At 47.3% G+C, this 21281-nt stretch overlaps 1 protein-coding gene across 1 annotated transcript in view; it reads right to left on the bottom strand.

Annotated features, from left to right (window-relative positions):
- Window positions 1-12998, bottom strand: part of SORCS3 (sortilin related VPS10 domain containing receptor 3) — a 612976-nt gene extending 599978 nt beyond the window's left edge. The window contains exon 1 of the mRNA XM_050804899.1: window positions 11656-12998. Within this exon, the coding sequence (XP_050660856.1) occupies window positions 11656-12282 (627 nt within the window). The 5' untranslated portion in view covers window positions 12283-12998. The remainder of the gene's footprint in view (window positions 1-11655) is intronic.
- Between the last annotated feature and the right edge of the window lie 8283 nt (window positions 12999-21281).

The following is a 21281-nucleotide window of genomic DNA, read 5'->3' as shown; positions in this document are numbered from 1 at the left end:
TTTTAAATTAAAAATTTTTTTAAAGCATTAATATCTCCCAAGCACTGGGTGACCATATGATTCATCATCTAAGCCAGGATCTTTTGAGAGTCAAAATACATCTACTCACATTCTGTCAGGACACGAAGTATAAACCAAGACATTCCCATGCATTCTCTGAAAAAGATTACTTGAGGATATGCCACAGAAAAATGAAAAGCAGCCCACAACGAAGGAATGGAATCCAAAAAATAGAGGCACTAATCCAAGAGTAAAATAAATAGAAATCTCAAGATGACAGAAGGGAAACAGGCCTAGAAAGAAAGAAATCAGTACAAATTAGAATATCTAATAATAATACAACTGAAAAGTTGGAATATCATAGTACTATGGTGAAATAGCATATTCTTTATCTTCCTATAAAGAAAATAAAACAAGTAGAAACACAAGGTAAAACAGAGTTGTCTATAAGAAATTTATACCCTACACTGACATGGCAGAATTCTGAACAATTGTCAGAACAACAGGTAATCTATTCGACCTCAAAGCTCAGGACACTCCTTGTCAAGTGACCCACGTTTGGTGATAGAGTACGACATCTCTTTCTTATTGTGCTAGTAGATTTTGTTGCAGATAATAAAAACAACCAGAATTTTTTAACACTTTCATTAATTTTCATTCACTGTGGTCTTGATTATGTTCAAGTTATTTCCTAAGAATGCTCCATTAGCACATGTCTTATGCTATCTCACTGCTCTCTGCAATAGCTGTCCAACATGTTTACCACACACAAAACTGTAAGTTATTTTGGGTGTCCGGTCTGCATCACATAGATTTTTTTTGTACATGCTGCCTCACTAGGCGTATAGTAGGCGCTCTCTAAATACTTCACATGATCTGAAAAGAGTAAGGCAGAACAATCAATACAGGCCATGAGCTGGGGCAAATGTTTTTTTAAAACATCCAAATTACACTCCCATCTGAGAATTTTATGATATCAGGTGTGACTTGAAATAAATTGTATATCATGCCTGGAATAAGAATCTTGGAGTTTTTACTACCACGGTATGCATGTTAATGGCAGTGTTCATTTGTACTGAGAGAAGGCAGAAGAAGGCAAGAGCTGTATCTGGTCTCAAATCTGTTGTCAAAGGGTCTATAGCTCCTTAAGGGAATGAAGGAGAGTTGAGGTAAACTAACAACTTGGGTTCATATCACCCCTTATTCTTTACAAAATGCTTCCATGTGCACCATCTCATTTTTTAACTGTGACATAAAGGGAGCAAATAGGATTGTCCCCATTTCACCCATCAAGAAATGACTGACCTAATATATCTACTTTGTGGTGAGGTGGGCTGCAGCAGTTTTTGCAACTTTTTCATTTTACAGGTGAGGAAACTAAATCTCAGAATATTCAAATAACTGAATTGGCATCATACTAAGCAAAAAAAAATATTGAATGAATGAGTGAAAGAATGAATGAAAATACATCTGCTTGAAGTAAGACCAAATCTAGGCATGCTTGAAAGAAGCACTTTCCATTTTTTAAATCATATTTGTAGGCTCTCTCCTTACTAATAATGCACCTATTTAAAAACACACACACACACACACATTTAAAACTGGGGTTTAATCCTACGGGGAGCTCTGGGAGACCATGAAAGAAACATGTCTCAGAGTTAGCCAACCCCAGTGGTCAAGGGGGCTGGATATTTATCCATCAACTCCCACCAGTCATTGGTAGTGGCTGCTCCCTGCTCCCTCACAGGCATTAATTTCTTGACTCTTCCTTGCCTTGTGTGATCAAAGCAAGCTACAGTGGCCAGGGAAAGCTGTTGGGCAAACAGTCCCTGGTGCTGGTGGTTGGAAATTAGGCCAGCATGCAGAGCAAAGGAACACCCCGGAATATGAGTAGAGTACCAACAAATCTCCAAATGAGAATTAACATATTTTTTTTCTGAGAGTCTGACTCTGTCACCCAGGCTGCAGAATGCAGTGGCGCCATCTCGGCTCACTGCAACCCCTGCCTCCTAGGTTCAAGAGATTCTCTAGCCTTAGCCTCCCATATAGCTGGGATTAAAGGGATGTGCCACCACGCCCAGCTAATTTTTGTTTTTTGTTTGTTTGTTTGTTTGTTTTTGTTTTTTGAGTAGAGCTCGGAGGTTTCACTATGTCGGCCAGGCTGGTCTCAAACTCCTGACCTCAAGTGATCTGCCCACCTCAGCCTCCCAAAGTACTGGAATTACAAAAGTTAACATTCTTATGTTAAAATTGACTATTATGCTAGGCCCTTTATAGGCATCATCTCTAAGGTTCACAACAATCCTGCAAGACCAGTATTATCATCATTTTACAGCCAGCGAAACTAAGGCTTAGAGACTTGCTCAAGGTTGCTGTTGCTTAGGGACCTTCTCATGACAGAAAAGATGTTTTAGAGTTTTAAGAAATCTTTCAAACAAAAGTTTGCTTTCAAGCATGAATAACACTGAAAGCAACACAGTGAGATAAGCATCTGTTTCACCACTAAGGATACCCTCCTCTTCCACCACCACTCTGGAAAGCAAGTTTCTCTGTGTCACCAGCTTCATTGTCTCAGAACTCTTATTGTAGACAAGTTCCCCCACTATGTGTAATCACATTCAGATATGGCAGCTTGAGCTATTTTTCTAGTCTTGAAAATGTTCAACTCGGTAATTGTTCGTCATCTCCCACTGAGAACAGATTTTTAAAAGAAAAAGTTTATTTCTTATGCAGCAGTGTAATCTTTAACCTGATTCTAACCATCTGAATGAGAAAATGCCTACATCACCATAGATGTCAAAAAGGCTTTTGGGAGGATGAGTCAGGCATGTGGGACCTGAGAGCCTGTGAGAGATAGCTGCAATGTCCCAGGGTGCAGACCCCAGGCCAGCAACAGCAGGCCAGACACTTCTCTATCCCCAAGACACTTGTTCTTTATCCAGGCACTTTTAAGTATTTAAGCAAGTATTTATTCTGTTCAACTCAATAAGCACCTATTGACTAACCACCAGATACAAGAGAGCAAGCAAGCAAAAAGGAAGGAAATACAGAAGAGATGGGAGAACCCAGCCTAAGCATCACTTCCAGCTGAATCTATTTGTAGAGTGTTAGTTCAGTCATTAATGGTCTGAGTATCTAACTCCTGGATGAACGTGTTTGTATCTACTCCCCTTTTTTCTGTAGGAAGAGGCTGAATGATCAGCCCCCCAGGATTGAAAACTGCCCTGCTGCCAACTGATTATTCATCTATGGGTCATCATACAACCCCTACACAATTCACTTACAGGCTACTTTTCATCTTCCCTTCTTCGGAACAATTCTTGGTACAGCATTGTCTCGTTATTTCATCCTATTTATTTTCACTTCTTTCCCAGGGCAACGCTCCCTCTAGTGTCTATGTAGGGCTCTCAGGTTCCATTCTTGGTACACAGGGTGAAGGCAAAAAGGGAACTCAAGCCTGCAACTCTATGGGTATAGATCACCACAAAGTAATTAGTGGATTGTACCAGTGTGATAATTCTGAGGAACAGGCTGCAGATATTCTACAGATAGCTCCAATCCATGTGATACGCCCATTTCACAACAGGCACAAATACAGAAGAGGAGAGGAAAAATGAACATCGAGGTCTAGCCCATGACTTTGGCACAGATGAGTCTTTGGCACAATGGGATCTGCTTGCGAACCAGCCCCAGCAATCCAGTGATCTCCAATGTTCTAGAAGCTACACACTTTACTCACTTCCCTCAAGAAGCCTCCCTTGATTAGCTATGAGTTGTATCATGGATGCCCAATCTGAGAGAAGCTACTCTTCATCTTTCTGGATCCCTTAACTCTCCATGCAATAAAAGCCCTGAAATAATGTTAACCTTATTCATAGCTTATTAGTGTAATCATCTAACTAATGTGATTCTGTTTCTATTACAAATTCTGACTATGAATTTCAAGAATCCAGGTCCCCAGTCATTCACTTCTAGATCCTTTTCAACGTCTACTTTAGCACGACATAAATGATAGACATGGCAAAGACTCATGTGACTGGGAGCATGAACTATGGGAGGTGGTTGAAATGAGTATCTTGATGAGAACTGGGATCTAGCCAAGGCCTTGCCATCAGCTCACTGGGAAATTCTGAGCGAGTGCCTTCTACCTCTGCTTCAACATTTCCATCTGAAAATTAAGGGAAGGCCCCTTCCAGGTATAAAAATAACAACTAAACTAAAAGTATCTTGAGTGCTTGCTACAAATGGGTCAGGCACTCCTTTTAAGCACTCTGCCCTGTACAATCTCACTTACTTCTTACAACAGCCCAAGGTGAGAGATACTATATCATCACCCCCTTTTTCCATATGAAGAAACAGCAGAGAGGGTAACAACTTGCCCAATGTCACACAGCTATTAAGAAACAGAGGCAGGACTTGAAGCCAGGCACCTGGCTGCACAATCCATGATCTTATTTAGTATGTGGCCTGTTTCAGTTTCCCAGTCTATCCGTTCTCAACAAATCCGAAAGAGGATTGCATTCAGGATGAAATCTCTCCACAAATATGAATTCACACAAGTTGTACCATATACCCGTACTAAATAATCCTACAACCTCACAGAATCCTTGATTATCCTACATAGCTTTATTTACAGTCTTTCCCCTAAAGAAGGTTTTTTTCTCTTTCCGATGTATGCCAAGTAACAGTCCCCTACTTAGTCAAGGGCACAGTTTTACTGACCAGTAACCCTGCTGGCCCCACTCTGCTGCAGGTCCCTCTCATCTCAACCAAGCACAGATGGCTTCCTCTGCTTCCCTGCATGCATTCAATAGCAGACAGCAATTTGTGCAATCCTGAGGTCGTAGATTCCATTATTTTTTCCAAATTTACTATAGAACATTTATTAGTGTACTATAAACAACAGCATATCCATAAATAATTAAATCCAAACTACACCGATCAAAGTAAAGGAGCAAAATGTTTCTGGTTGTGATGTAACCAGGCTTGAATTACTCACTAACTCAAATAACAAGGTGACTCACAGGAGGCCCCCATTAACAATGGTTAGTAAGACACAGCTTGTCCAACATTAACTAGCTTGTTATTCACTGTCTGCAGCCATCACAGTGGGTGGGCAGGGTGGCTATAGAGCATGGCCCCAGAACAGAAGGAAAGACTCTATTCCTAAATCTCTCTGACTAGCCTCATATTATACCCATCCTAAGGCCTCAGTCTACCCTACCTATAAAATGGGCACCTCATCAGAGTGAAAACACACAAATCCTCTTAGAGGGAAAATGTTCTGTTAACATGAGAAGAAAGGAGAAAAATGGGTGTGAAGAGGGGATGGCTCTTCCAAGAGAAAAAAATAATAATAATAAGTGGGATCCAAGGTAGGCTGCCATGTTTCTGTCTGAGTATCACATCCTCATCTCTATCCTGAGTGATTTGATGAAGACAATTCGCAAGTGCACTTCCAGCCTCGACAGTCTGCAAAATTCCTGTAGTATGTCCCACAGGGGTCCTCTCTTCTGTGAGCTCATAACCTGAAACGATCACTTGACAATTAACCACATGTCACCCCACGGCATCTGTCTTGTTGTCACATATTATTTAACTTTACAGAAGAGCACTCTCACATCCAAAGCATGTTGGCAGGACCATGAGGCAAATGTTGTCTCATCCTTCTTTGTATCCCCTCTATCACACTTCTACCAACCCCACAGTTTCTAGGACAAGGCCACATACACAGGAAAAACTCAGAAAATTGATGAATGTCTTACGGGAGTGTCCATCTGATCTCTGAAGTGCATGAGAAGCCAGGATTGTTAACTAGTCCTTATTTCTATCCTCTTATTAAGTAGCGTAGAGATCCCTCTGAATCTTATGTTAACATGTATATATGAAACAATACACCAGTTGTATAAACTCAGTGTCATTAAGAGACGGTGTTAACCTGTTAAGTTACTTAGGGCAAAATGGTCTTTCCTCTCCTCTTACCCTGCAGCTAAGTCACGGTCCAACTCCCCAGATGAGTTCAGTATTACTGAGCTATGTACTACCCTGTGGCACATGCTGCCAGGCATGGATGAGAAGAACAGAACTCACACTTGATGGTGATGGGAGGGAGGGGGTACTGTTTTAATTATTTCAGCTCTTACCCTCAAAACACTCACCAAATAATATAAAACTAAAGTAAGTACTAAACTAAATATGATCAAATGTGTAGTTCATTCTTTAAATTCTATAAATAAGTAGGGGAAGAGAAATAAATGCTTCTAAGGAACGTTTCATAGAGCTACTGAGTCGGAATGTTGAACTGAGCTATGAATAACAGGTGCCCTTTCATCAAGAAAGAAAGGTGCCTCAAGTGGAGGAGACCTCAAGGTGCTTGGGACAATGAAGACGCTGCCCTGGCCAGAATGCAGGAGTTAATCAGGGAAGAGTCAAACCCAAAGTTGGAGAAGTAGACCCAGGACATACATAGCCTTGAATGCCAGGCTAATGGACTCTGGATTTGAATTCAAGAAACCAAAGGTCCTCAAGCCAGAATGTAGACACACCGGATGAAATACTCCTGGCTATAGCAGCTGTCAAGTTCTGAAATCATTGCTATCCCAGGCAACAACAATTTCTAATTCCTTTATCATCTCTGCTTGATGAGACTTCAGACTGTCTTTCATTCACTCAGTCAAACATTATCAAGTGCCAACCATGTGTAAGGCAAAGCTCCCTCATCTCCACTGACTACCAACAAAGTCAGAGCCCTATCTGAGCCTTTTCCCAGTTACCCACAACACCAGAACAAACTTAGCCAAATTCGATCCAACCACAAAGCCAGTTCTACTTACCAGAACTGCCGAGTGACCCACTAAGCACTCACATTCTGTATTTCCCACCTCCTCCTCCACAAGGCCACTTTTCTCCCCCAAACTTACTGCAGAATCATCCTTTGACATGTTCTCCCTATAAGGGAAGTGTTCAAGCCAACCAAGAGGCCCAAAGAAGGCAGAAAGCAGGAAATCAACAGGTGGGTCAAGCCACAGGCCTTAAGTGACTTAGCCAATCTGCACCTAGCCTTGGATAAACCACTGGTCTCCAGCCAAATCTTCCTATCACAGAGTGTCTGCTTTGTCACACCTCTCTGCTCCTTATGAGATGATTCAGGGCCCACAGATCATCCAGTTCCAGGATTCCTTCACTGACAATAGATTTACACAGCCCAAGGAAAAAGCAATTTTCCCTTCTGTCCACTGAGCCTTCCTGCCACTGGAGTCACCAACTCCGCTTCCCTTAAATCCAACACCACTGGAGAAGCCACTTCCCAGCATTCCTTCTTTGCCAACTACAAAGCAAGTTCCAGCCACTGCATTTCTGTAATCATTAAATCAGGCCTCCCAATTAAGGAGTCTGCAACTTCTGCTCACCTTGGAAATCACTGAAGGATCTGAGATGGAAATCACACCGTCTAATCCAGCCATCAGAGAAATCACAGAGCAGATAAATAGCTGTGCCCAGCTCCTCCTCTCCCCACCGCCCCTCAGACCAGCAATGACCAGGAGCAATTAGTGCCATTATGTCCCCATGCATTTCCCAGCTACATCTCAACTGACATGGTTTCCCCTTGTAATATTAATTGAAAACAGATTTTTTTGGCAAAACCCTGAAGAATGGCTTCTGTGGCAGGCTTCTTTATTAAGCCTCCAAGAAGGCAGAATGCATTAAGATATTGTGACACAGGAACTGTGAGCAGGGACGATGAAGACAAGGCAATCCAGCCAAAAGCTATTTGAAAAATCTGTTTGGAGCCACAATTAGATGATCCAGTGAGTGAAATACAATTAATCTGATCAAATCTGTCACTATTTTGCACATTAGGAGTAAATATTTTAGAATACAGTCCAGCTGAATTAGTTAAGGGTAGGAAATCCTGCCTGGGAGAATCTGTGTGTTATACCTACTAGTATGCTCAGGGCAGAGTGATCTGGGAGGGCCTAAAAATATCAGCATCTCCCCATTTCTCTTCACCAAGATGCAGTGTTGGGCACATTAACTGAGAACTAGCTGGCAAGTATTCCAAGCAGATACACTGCAGGGGCAGCAGCCTGCAAATCACTACCACTTTGAGTGCGCTGCTGGAAGGACATGAGGTCCAACGTTAGGGCAGATGCTGTGTTTTCACCTCAGCACCAGGAATGCGGGGGGGTGGGGCATGAAGGGTTAATCCAAGGAGGAGGGGGTGCGGAGAAGTGGACTGTGCCTTCACAACTTTCCACTCTCCAGAGTCATTTGCCAACTCACTGAGCAAGCAGGGAGGCTTCTTCTTTCATTTGAAGAAAAAGGACAGAATAATGTGTTTTTCTGTTTCCCTGTAAGCCACGGGGACTGGGCTCCCTCTGGGTGTTTGTGAAACACTCTCTAACCCATTAATCACCAGGACTCCAGCTGGAGGCAACTGGAGAGAAAAAATAGCAAATCGCTCCTCCACAGTAAAGGCTCCAAGGCCAAGTCCACTCACTTTCCAGCCAGAGCACCTGGCAGGCAACATGGTCAGAGATGGTGCCCAGGCCCCATGCCCTCCTGATTCCTTTGCCCAAAGCCAGCTGCACTCCTTCTCCTTTGCCCCCAAAGCCATCTCTTCTCAGTCCTGGGACCAAGGCAAATACCCACCCCAAGTCTTGGTCAAAGGTCTCCTCCTGTACCCTCAACCACCTGGGGCACACACGGGACCAATGGCGTGGGCTGAAGGCCCTTCTCTTACATGTCCCACCCTGCATCCCTGACTGTAAACTCAGTCAGAATGGAGTTCAATTTTCAATTTCATAGGGTTACTGAAAACTTTCCCCAAAAGGGAACTCATATCAAGTAATCGGGTGCATCAGAGACACTTGGAAGAAGAGCAAGGAAACCCTCATTGTGTTAAAAATTAAACTGGTGGCCTCCTGAAGAAGGACATGTCTAATACTCCAGAAGCCAGAAGAAAAGATAAAATTCTCTTCCCATGTCAGAAGAGCCTGGAGCTAGGCCCCATGTTCTCTGTTTTATGGACATCTCCCTCCACTTTGAAACCAATGATGAAGGGATCTTTCCAAAGCATCCTCATCCCCATCACTCTTCACCTTGGCTTTTATTTACAACACCTTCTTTTCCTGCCATCAGGAAAGGAGGACAGGAGAAAAACCAACTGGGTAAATGTTGCTGAAACTGGTTTCCCAGTGACTCACCAGGAGATTTCCTTAAAGTCTCAAAGACAGGGCCATGTGAGTATGCTTCTCCATCTTCTTCACAGAGGCTCACAGACCTGATAATCAAGGATGTCTCTCTGGATTGCCTACAAAATGTGGTCAGAAAAGACAGGTCCAGCCTAGGGGCTAAAGAGGCAGTTCTTCCCTAGAATGGAAAGAGAAGACAGCGCGTGGCCCTACATCCACCTGTGGTGCTCCAGCATGGGCAGTAAGGCTGGCCAAGAGTACAACCAATAAGTCCCTGGGGGCTGTTCATACATTGTCCAATCTCATTGCTGTCACCAAGGACTCCAAGGCCAACTGCTCCAGTACCCAAGCCCCGTTGGCCGTCATTTGACTGAAGAGTCATTTCCCCAGGAAGCACGGGCCAGACCTGCCCCTCACCTCTTCTGCTGCACAACTGCTTTGAAGATGAGCAAAGAAGGTCATGCACAGTTAACTGCTATTTGCAGGAAGCATTTTCTCTAAAGTCCCATCTTCAGAGGCTTTGTAAATACTCAAAAATAATCCTTAAAAGCAGAGACACAGGAAAACTCTTCAGGGAGGGTGAATTTATATTGTCCTAATGTGGCAGTAGTAAAGCCACAGATGTGAAGACATTACATCCTCCTCTTCCTAGGATATATTTACTTACACACATCCTAGCCATCCTCCTCACCAAGTAAGAACCTCGACACACACACACACACACACACACACACACACATAATCAAACTAAAATGAAGTTGGGATTCACAACCTCTGCTGTCAGAATCTCCGCACAGCACACACATATCCAAGTCCTCTTGGAAAGGACTTAGAAGTCTTCAATCACCCAGCCCTGCAAAGGCACACGTTGTTCACCCCTCGCCAGATCTGTCAGCCCGAGGCTGCGGGGGTCTTCATCCAAGGCAGATGAAGTCCACCACTGCGCCCTTCTGGAGCTGGACTCCACTGGTCCTTCAAGCCCAGCATCAGCTACCCAGACTGGGCTGCCGCGCTATGCATCATTAGAAACCAAGAAATCTGCACTTTGGTATTGCTTATGTGCTACCTTCTGCGGACCCCTCGCTTTCCTCTTATTAGATACCCAATCCTGGACACCCCAGGCTCTGTTAAAATAAGGCAAAAATTTCCCAGAGAAATCTTGTCAAACATCGGTCATGAAGAGAAATACAAAACGGCAGGGAGTTGCGGAGTGAGTTCCTATCAAATCAATTACCCAAGGCTGCTTGTACAGACACCCGTCATCCTCCGCCTGGAGCGTGCACCCTACCCAACGCCAGGTTCTGATCTGAACCATTGAGCCAGAGAAGAGGAAAGGATTTTCCAAATCTGGCTGAAGTAGGGACCGCGGGAGGGAGGGAAGTGGGGAAGATGGTGGGAACCTGTCACCCGCCTTTTCTTTGCTTGGCTGCACAGCGCTGGGTGCCGGCGAAGTACGGGGAGCCCCTCCGGGCACGCGCTGCGAGCCGCTGCAGCTGCCCGGCGGGCGGGCGCGATGCTCAGTCGGGTGCCCAGTCCCGAACGCCCGAGTCGGCCAGAGCGGGCTCAACGGCGCCACCTCTCGGTACATCCTTGTCCGGGAGAACCCGGTGGCGGGGAAAAGCGGGCGGTGAGGTGTGCAGGAAGCTCAGGGACCCAACTCCGCTCAGGGAGCCGTTTGTGGCGCAGAATGCAGTGGTGAAGGCGAGAGTTTTCTGCTCAGCGACTTCCGTGTGTCTGTGCGTGCGTGCGTGAGGGCGAGCGGTGTGGCATGGGCGCTGGATGGGTGTGGAATTTCGCTTCACGCTTTAAACTTTTTTTACGGCCTCTGCTACGGCTTTCCAGGGCCGCTCCCTGGGCTTTGAAGGAGGAACTGGGGTTAACAGAAGGCCAAGGCTTGGGGCCGACTTGGCCGAGCCTCCCTCCTGGGCTAGAGGACTGCGCGCCTGGAGCGGAGAGCAGCGACCCCGAGGCGAGCAGGAGGCTGGGAGTCCGAATGGCTTCCCGGGTTCCCTTTCGCGTGACGGGCGCGGGGGGGTGGGTGGGGGAGCCTGGGCAGTCGCAGGAACCGGTCTGTTCAGAGGCTCCCGCCCCAAGTCAGCCCTTTTTCTCATCCAAGAATTCAAGTACCCCGAAAACAGGAAAACTGACCCTCCAAGCCAAGTATGGGAGAAAGTGGGCATAGATCCCTCCCCCACTCATCTTTAAGAAACCCCTTCCTCATCTCCCCTCCCGGCGGCCCGAAGCCTAGGGTCTCCAGTAAACAAACGCACACAGCGTCTAACAACAAACTCCGTTAACCTGTTGGGGGCGTGGGGGGAATCGGACAAACCTGTTATCTCGAAAAGTCGAGGCGTCCCCCGCCTCGACCCCGAGCAACTATCTGTCCCTCGCTCCCGCCCCCCCCCTCCATTCCCCTTCGGTGTCAGGAAGCAGGCGGACACGCCGCCGGGTGGGTACTCACGCTGCTGTTGTGTCCCGACCAGTGCACCATGGCTTGGTTGTGGGCCGAGTCCCCGGTCAGCGCGAAGGAGGTGCTGGGCAGCCGGAGGTCTTCAGCCGCCGACCCCCCAGCCCGCGGCGCCTTCACCTCCTCCCGGGAACCCTTAGCCAGGGGTCGGCTTCCTCTGGAACCATCGGCCGGAGCAGTAGCCCGGGCGTCCCCGCGCTCCGGGGTGCTTGGGGGCTGCGCCCGGCGACTCCTCCTCGCGCCGCCAAGCTTGCCAGGAGCTGGGATGCCCCGGTCCCGCCGCTCGCCTGCCGGCGACGTCCCTCCGGCTTCCACCTGCATCTCACCGCTTCTGCCGCCGCCCTGCTGGGGCAGCAGCTCTGGTCCGGCCCGGCGCCCCAGCACGGCGGCTCTCCGCGCCTTCGCCAGCTCCTCCGGCCACTGGCTTGCCACTGCCCGCGGCGAGAGTGGAGACAACGCCGGTGGCCACGAAGCCGGGGCTGCCGGGCGCCCGGGACCGCCTGTCGCGTCCCAAGTGATCTCGGCGCCGGCCAGGACCCACGTCGACAGGAGTAGGAGCCCCGTCCGGACAAGCGGCGCCCCCGGCCAGCCTGCGGGGCGCTCCGTGCGCGCCGCCTCCATCCCGCTGCGGTACCGCTGCTCGGGCTGCCGAGTGTGTGGCGCCCGCCGAGGTGCGGGTCCGGCGCGGGGGGTGTGCGCGCGCCGGCGAGCGAGCGAGCGAGTGTGTGTAGGGGGAGTGGGGAGGGGGCGGCCGGGAAGGAGGTGGCTCCGGCTGGCGCGCCTCGCCGATCCTCTCCACTCTTCCCACCTAGCTCCCGCTCGCCCGCTCTCTCGTCCAGAGGGTGATTCCAAACCCGAGGAAAATGAATAATTGTCCCTTCGGTGCTTTCTTTCTTAAAATCAGATTCCCACCAATCTTCCCCACTGAGCTCCTCCAGAATTTCGTTAAAAGGAGTAATCAAAGGTAATAAGAAAATCTTCTTAAAATATGAAAATCAAGCCGGATCCAGGAGGGGCCGGCAATAGACTCCAATCCCGAGTCTCTACGAAATCCAGGCTCCAACGTGCTCCCGGCGAAGAGTTGGGAGCCGCTTCTGGACGCGTTTGGGGGTTTACTCTCCGGGCCTGTTATGAGGGGCGGGAGATGGCGCGCGGGGAGGGTACAGGGGTCTCGGGGGAGAGGGAGGAGGAGTTGTGTGCTCAACGCCAACTGTTCGCGTTCTAGAGCCGAGGGGGAGCCAGGTGCCTCCGCGCGGGGAGGCTGCGCACGGAAGCCAAGCCTGGGATGCACCCGGGACTCTGCTCGCGGATCCCTGGCCCGGCCGGCTCCCCGCCAAACCCCGCCACCCGAGGCCTGCGCCCCCGCGCGGGGGCGCGGAGAATGCGTGCGTGCGCGTGCGTGCGCGCAGGCGGGCGGGCGTGAGGCGAGGACTTCGCAGGGGGCTAGTGGGCAGACCCGGCGCTGCCGCGTGGGGGCACCTGGCTGAGCCGGGCCGGGAGCGCGGCTGGGTGTGAGGGGGCGCGCGGTTCCGTGCGTGCGCGTTTGCACGAGCATGTGTGCTTGTTAGTGTGAGCGATGGCAAGTGGGGCGGGGGCGGGAGGTGTGCGCTCGGGCTTTGGGCGCGCGCGGATCACGCACGGGCTGTGTTTGCATTTTCAGGAGCCTGCGAGTGGTCTAAGAGGCAATGCTGAGAACTAGGCAGGCCGCTCTCAACAGCCCCTTCCTCTTGGCGCCCGGAGCACCCACGGCCCCCACTACTAGGGGTTAGAACCTGATAAAGCCTCCCAGGGGATGAGGGAAGAGAGGCGGAAGGCCCTGGCGGGAACGGGGGAACTTCCCAGATCTTCTCGGTTGAGGGACTCTCCTTGCCCGGACCTCCCGGCCAGAGGTGGGGCGAGAGAGTATTCGAGATGTCTGCTCCTACAAGGAAGATCCAGACTTCATTTTGCTGCCTGGGATTTTGAGGTCGTGCCCTTACTCTCCCCAGTCCGTTTCTGAACGGGCTCAATTGTTTCAAAGTGTCGGCCGCCAGTTAAGAGGGTACTCGGGCCGCAGCCGTGGGGGCTTATCAGGTCCCCAGTCCGCCACTGCAGGAGTGTAGCCTGCGCGCTTGGTGCAGCTGAGACCCTTCGTGACCGTACGAAGATGGAGACTTTGCGTGGGCTGAAGGGAAGTGAGGTAAACCCAAAGACGACCTCCAGCTGCGGTTTACAGGCCCCAGGACATGTGGTGTAGCCCGCCGCCTCCGAGAAGCCCCTGGGATTTCAAGGGGTTGAAAAGTCTGAGACCAGAGGAGCTGGAGGAGGAGCTATTAAGAAAGGAGCAGGCAGGAGGGAGGAGGCTTAGGGAGAGAGAGAGCCTCCAGCCCTGCTCTTCCGCTTCAGGAGTAAAGAGTTCCTCCTCTCTAGAAGATGATTAAAGAGGAGCGAGAGGGAGGGGAATGCGCGGAGAGGGAAGAAAGGTGAGAGGAAGGAATGAAGGAGAAAACAGAGGGGAAAAGGGGAGAGGGAGAAGAGGAAAGACAAGGTGAAGGAGAAAAGGGGCGAGAGAGTGGTGCAAAAGGAAGAGGGAGATAGAAGAGGAGGCGAAAGGGCTCCAGGTAAGAGCCAAGAGGGATGGAGGAGGCAGAAGAGTCGCCTGAGAATCTAACCTGGCCGAGGAAGAAGACATACAGCGATTCCCCAGAGCCCCCGCCCTCTTGAACTTGCTTTTCCACCGGGTGCCAAAATGGCAATTAGCAGCGGGGGAGGCTGGGCCAAAGAACCAAGCCAGCGACAACGTCCGGCCCAGAATGGGGCGGTCCTGGCATCTGTGGGTTTCCAAAGGTAGGGCGTAGCGGGCAAGTCCCAAGAAAAGTTCCAGCGCCGCAGACCCAGGTGGGCGCGGGACCGTGCTCTGGACGAGAGCCGGCCATCCGCGGGTTCCCAGCGCCCCTGCCGGAGGAGGCCCGGTGCTGCAGCCCGAGCTGAGGCTCGGGGTTGGGGAGGGACGCGGTGCTGCTCTTTTCTTCAGGCTCTGGGCGGAGGTGCCACAGTATAAGAGGTCTGGGTGGACCCGAGGTTCACACAGACCGGAGAAGTGCGGTCTCCCAAGCCCTGTGCGCACGGGGGAGGTGCACCATCCAGTCCCCGCAGCTTCCCGCGGCCTCCGAGCAGGAGCAGTCGGGTGCAAAAGAGGCAGACGCTCTGTGCCTCCCTCTCCCTCCTCTCTGAAGAAGGCCCTACCCAGATGGAACCCGGGTAGAGTTGGATCCTTGGGATGGGCTTGAGGAGATGTAGCTAAAAAGCTTTTGTTTGAAAACAAACAAACAAGGAAAGACTCCCGCAAGTGTGACATTTTCACATGCCTCCTGCACCAGTTTTCTTGGTCTTGCTCCCATCAATTACAGTCTTCTCCTTCCACTTTCAGCCTCTCCCTCCTTCACCCTTTGCCTGAAAATCCTTGCCCTCAGCCCTGAGCTGCCCCTGCCCCCCACCCCCAACCCCTTGCCTCCAACCCCGTGCTTCCTGAGTCCCCATTAGCCTTCTCTGGTGCCCAAACTTCTCCCAGTAGTTCTCACCTGTACCCACAGTATCCTCTTCCTCGCTCCTGGACTTTTTGCAATTTGACATATGCTTTTAGGCGACTCAGTCAAAGGCTTACCCCAACACACCTGACAGCCCCACTCAACAACCTCTTCTTCCTGCATTTGTAAACTTGTCCCATCTGAAAAAGTCTGCTTTGGTCTACATGGTACCAGGATCTCCTGGGTCCTCCCTGGCCAGCCTCAGTCAAGCTTGTCTTCTTTTGTCCACATCTTAAATTCTGAGCCCCAGCCTCCATCATTTCCCCCAATTCTCCGTGCTTGGCTCTCTTTCTCTTTTCCCTTTCTCCCTGTCTGAATGAGCCCAGTGATCAGGCCCATTTCTGTCCTTCTACTACCACCTCCTAGTGTTGGCTCCTGGATCTACAACTTCACCACATTCCCTCTTGAGCTTCACACCGGACCTCCTCATTGCTTCATACGTGTATGTGTTCCCCTTGAAACCCATATGCAGCAAAACCTACAACCGTTCACCCCAACATCTTAGTCACCTAGACCAGACACTTAACTTGCAGGCTTGACTCCCTCTTTTGGATCCCCAGACCCATAAAAACTCTCGTCTCGTCCTATTTTAAAAAGCCTTTTTTGGTTTTTTTTTTTTTTTTTTTTTTTTTTTTTTTTTTTTTTTGGTGTTTTGGTTTTACCACTCCTCTCCTGTTCATTCCCAAAGTCACTGCCTTAGATCTGACCCTCAACATCTCTTGCCTAAGGTTTTGCAATAGTTTCCTCTCTTCTCCTGGTCTTTGGCTCTTTCCTTCTCCTAGCCAGCCTCCACACTGGCAACTTCAAATAGAAATGTAATGTAAGCCACACAGGAAATTTTAAACTTTCTAGTAGCTTTACTGAAATAAAAAGAAACCAATGAAATTAACTTTAATATTTATTGAACTGAAGATATCAAAAATAGTTTGTTTGTAATCAACATAAATATTATTGAGGTATTTTTACAAATTTTGTACCAAGTCTTCAAAATCCAGTATGTATTTTATACTTACAGCACATTTCCGTTCAGACCACCCACATTTTTCACTACCACATTTCATAACCACATGTGACTAGTGGCTACTGTTTTAAACAACACAGCTCCACACTGTTGACAAAAATAGCCTCTTAAAACATAAGGAAGATTATATCATGAATTGCCCTCCTCAAAATTTTGCTACGACCTACCATTTTTATAAAATCCAGACTTCTTAGAATGGTATCCAAAGCTCCATGTTCTTGCCCCACCTCCATGAACTTTCTTACTGTATTCCTTAAGCCTGGAATGTGTCCTCTGCCACAGTTTTCAACATGAAAGGGGCTTCGTGGGAAGAGCCCTTCTTTGTGGAAGAATCCTCTTCTATGAAGCTTGCCTCCACAACCTCATAGTACTTGTTATTATATCATTATTATCACCATCATCATGTCGTCATCATCCAATTATTTGTCTTCCTATAAGATAGGTGCTGTCCCGTTTCACTTTGGAATTTAAAAGAGAGGACTAAGGTTAAAAGGGCTCCCATTTCCCTTGCTGACATAATATCTACTTCAGCTGGGAAAGGCAGGTGGAGATGAGGATTAGCCCTCACACAGTCCCCATAGGGTCAGCAAAAAATGCCCACTGGGAATGCATTTTCTCACCAGGGCTTCTGTCCCTGTTAAAAACAACTGGAGAAAGGAAACTGTATACTGTAAGTTATCCATGAGATTACACCAAATGTCATTCAAATAAGTCTTCTTTCAGGTGTTGTGTTGTGTTGTGTTTTGTTTTGTTTTGTTTTGTTTTCCATCACAGTGAAATAACGCTTTGGGAAACTGTGCTTCTTCTCCCTGACATCACAAATACAGACACACACACACATGCACACACACACACACACACACCCTTACCCTTCCAGACCTTCAATAATCTAATAGATATTTTGCCATCAGCACTCACAGCAGGCACAGATAGAGAAGCATTCAAATGATGCCTATTTCCTTTTTTTTGGGCGGGGGGGGGGGACAGAGTCTTACTCTGTCGCCCAGGCTGGAGTGCAGTGGTACAATCTCAGCTTACTGCAACTTTTGCCTCCCGGGTTCAATCAATTCTCTTGCCTCAGCCTTCTGAGTAGCTGGGATTACAGGCACACACCACTGCGCCCAGCTATTTTTTGTATTTTTTTTTAGTAAAGGCGGGATTTCTCCATGTTGGCCAGGCTGGTCTCAAACTCCTGATCTCAGATGATCCAACCCCCTCGGCCTCCCAAAGTGCTGAGATTACAGGCGTGAGCCACCGCACCCAGCCCTATTTCCATATTTTATAAAATGTCTGGCCCTTCTTACATGAAGACCTAAAAGCAAATTTCTCTTAAAACTTGGATTTCTGCTGTGAAACTGACATCCTTTCTTAAAGGCTCTTTTAACTGGCTCTGTCTTCTCCTTTGTCTTCCTCTCCTCTCAACAGTCACGCTGAGTACCAAGTTAATTTGTTCTAATGGTCTTCAGACAAGATTTTTATCCTCTGCTCCCTTTTTACTAAATGCTGTTTTTATTGTTTGATACTCTTTGATCTGTATCTGTGTATTTTTGATAAGCCACTTCACATTCTTTTTAGAACTAAATAGGAAATTAATTAATTGATTAACATCAAACAACAGTCTATATTGTAACTCTCTGAATTTCTATGGAGGCAAATGATTGTGAAACAAAACCTGAAATGCAGACAAAACCAGCCAGATGATCACTGCAATTAGGACTTCCTATCATTGTGTGTCCATGAAGTGTCTGTTTTCCTCAATACTATATCCTCAGCACCTGGCCCAATGCCTGGCACAGCGATGACCCTCAATAAATGTGCAATAAAAAACAAAACAGATGAATATAAATAATAATACCTCTGCTGCAGCTACTGACCACCTGTTCTTTTTAGCATGTGTCAACTTTCTAAAGAAGCAAAAGCTCTAGGACTTGATTGATACTACTTTCCACTACACCTTATTGCAGGTATCAATGTTCTTTTTGTAAGCCACAGAAAACAATTCTCCAACACAAATTCGGAGAAAATTATCTTATGAAAAGCAGCCAGGCATGATGGTTCATGCCTGTAATCCCAGCACTTTGGGAGGCCAAGGCAGGCAGATCACTTGAGGTCAGGAGTTCCAGACCAGCCGGGCCAACATGGCGAAACCCAGTCTCTACTAAAAATACAAAAAAATTAGCCAGATGTGGTGGTGAGCACATTTAATCCCAGCTACTCAGGAGGCTGAGGCAGGAGAATTGCTTGAACCCAGGAGACAGAGGCTACAGTGAGCCAAGATCGTTCCATTGCACTCTAGCCTGGGCGACAGAGTGAGACTCTGTGTCAAAAAAAAAAAAAGAAAAAGAAAAAAGAAAATTATCTTATGAAAAGGATATTAAGTAACTCCCGAAATTGCTGGGTGGGCTGGAAAACTAGGCTCAGTGGTTCTGCAGGCAAAGTGACACCTGAAATCACACCATGGAACTGGTCCTATAAGGACCCTATTACCAGCATCACTAAGCCTAGATGCTACAGCTTTAGCAAGCACCACAAGAGTTGAATGCTGAATGTTGCTGCCACCTCCATTGTCACCAGCTAACCTTCTGCTTGCTTTTGTATATTACTGGCATTGATTGGCCAAGCCTAGATCACTAGCCCGTACTCCAGAGATGCAATGAGAAAGCAGATCTGCCTCCTGAGGTGGGAAAGTCTCCAACACACAGGGAAGGGAGTTCAGATGTTGGGCAGCCACAGGATGAAGCAAGATAAATATCCACTACACCCATCACCAAAAAAAAGAATTCTTAGAGAAAGAAAGGGACCCTGTTTGCCTTCATCTTGAACTTCTTGTAGAAAACCAAACTAAAACAAAATCCTGACGAGGTAACATTTCACACAATACCTATGTGGAATTGGATGTTTAACCAGGGAAACCCTTCTCCCATGGAGAAGGGGAAAATAGGGGAGGGGTGACCATCTGCCCAGTGGTTATAGGTATAGGAAGTAACATTAAGAATCCTGTCCACAAGGCACCAAAGACTTTATGATGAAGGAAAAGTGGAAGAGAAAAAGACAGCAGAAAGAAGGGGAGAGCAGAAAATAGCTACCTGGAAAACTGACATTTAATAAGGACTTTCTTTAAGTTAAGCAATACGTCTTCTATGGCCATTGCTTCATTTAATCCAGACAAAGTCATTCCTTGGTTCCAATTAGTAGATTAAGAAACAAATATATACAGGTGAAGCAGTGATGCTAGGGGAGATAATGTAGAAGATAATGATGAATGATAATTTATGCAGTGCACTAACTCTTGACTGGAAATATGGTAAGGACGCACCAGCATTCTATTGGAGTGACTGAGAGTCCATACTTGAGAGAAAAATTACCTATGTTTCAAGTCCAACCCTACTAACTACCAGTTGTGTGACCTTCGATAAATCACTCAATCTCTCTATCCTTCAGTTCCTCATCTGTAAATGAAGATGGTGATAATACTTAATATATGGGGTCACAGTTAAGATTAAATGAATCAAAGGAACTGATAAATAAAGCACTTGGAACAAGGTCTAGTGAAGATTAAGTGCTAGATAAATTTGGCTATAAATGTTCTTATTCTCCTTAACAGTCCTGTGGAGGCTAGTACTTTGTCCCCATTTTGCAGATGAGGAAACTTTGAGTGAGAGAGGTTGGATTGCATAGCTTGTGAGTAACCAGACTAAAGGATCTGTCTGATCCAGACAGACAGCTCTCACACAGTGGTCTGCACTGTCTCCCTGACCTACGTCCCACAGCATGCCCCAGGTAATACTTACAGTTAGGTCTATTTGGCTCTGAAGTCAGAGTTCTTCCTGCTGCATCCTCTGTCTTGCCACCCAGGAACATATCACCAGGATTAATGCTGATGGCGGGTCCTTGCTGGACACATGGGTTCCACAACATACCTTACAATTTGGGAAGACGTTGGCGATTTAGTTGGTGACATCCTTCTCTTTAGATGCCATTTACCTCCTAAAGAAAAAGAAAATTATGGTTGGTGAATTCCAGGCCTGTGTTCAAGTAGCAAGTTTGGGCTAAGAAGTAAAGTCAACAATGGAAATTTAACAAGCTCTGGGAAAGAACATACTCATTAAGCCGCCTAAAGTCATCAGCAACTTAGTTGACATTTTCCCTCTAGTCACATCTCCAAAAGAAAAGGAGGGCATCAATCTAATGAGGTGGAAGCAGTTGGAAAAGAAGTTTTGCAGGAAAATAAGTTTTCATTTTATTCCTCTCCCTAATGATTCACAATGCAAAGCCACATTTCTTAGAGAAAAGTCTGTCTTTTACAGCATGGCTCTTAAATTATCATGAGTTCCCAGGAAGTTCTAAGAAAGTTTGGCAAAGCTGATGGGAAGTTCTTGAGTCAAAGTCATTTACTATCCAAGGAGTCCCCTTCTGAGTCAGTCACTATCGGAAAAGTCCCCTGTCCTCCAGGAATGGGCCTGCCTGGCATCCCTGGTACACTCCATCGCTGGCTATGGCAAGCATGGCCTTGATGCTAATTGTGATGGTCTTCAGAGGTTCGCAGTGGGAGACATTGGTCAGTCAGGCAGAGAGAGATACATTATTCCATTTTCCCGTACTAAAAGGAAGTATTTTAACATCTTCCCCATAATGTAGTGTTTGAGAAGTAAATGAAAGAATATGTGCAAAAGCTTAACCTAATGGCAGATCCTCAATAAGTGCTTGTCAACTGAATGAAAGAGTAATGGAAAGAATGAACTTGTACAGAAGACAGAAAGAAGGTTTGGGCAATTTAGTTAGAATATCCTTAATAAAAAGCAGGAGGTTATTTAGAAGAGGTGAATATGAAGATAGGAGAGGATTTAAAGTCTAGTCCTGGCTTCACTGATGTTACTTGAGAGGGTCTAACAAGTCTCATTGTTGTAACAGGGTTATAACTGGGCTTGAGGATTAAAGGAGGCAATTTACAAGGAAACGCTAAGCAAACTTTAAAGAGCTATATAAAAGAAGGCATGGGTGTGTTGTTTTAGTTGCCATCAATATAGTTACAC

This window comes from Macaca thibetana, chromosome 9 (assembly GCF_024542745.1).
Source record: "Macaca thibetana thibetana isolate TM-01 chromosome 9, ASM2454274v1, whole genome shotgun sequence".
In the NCBI taxonomy this organism is placed as follows: domain Eukaryota; kingdom Metazoa; phylum Chordata; class Mammalia; order Primates; family Cercopithecidae; genus Macaca; species Macaca thibetana.
The sequence above is the reverse complement of the archived record's forward strand: the minus strand, read 5'-3'. Positions and strand labels throughout refer to the sequence as shown.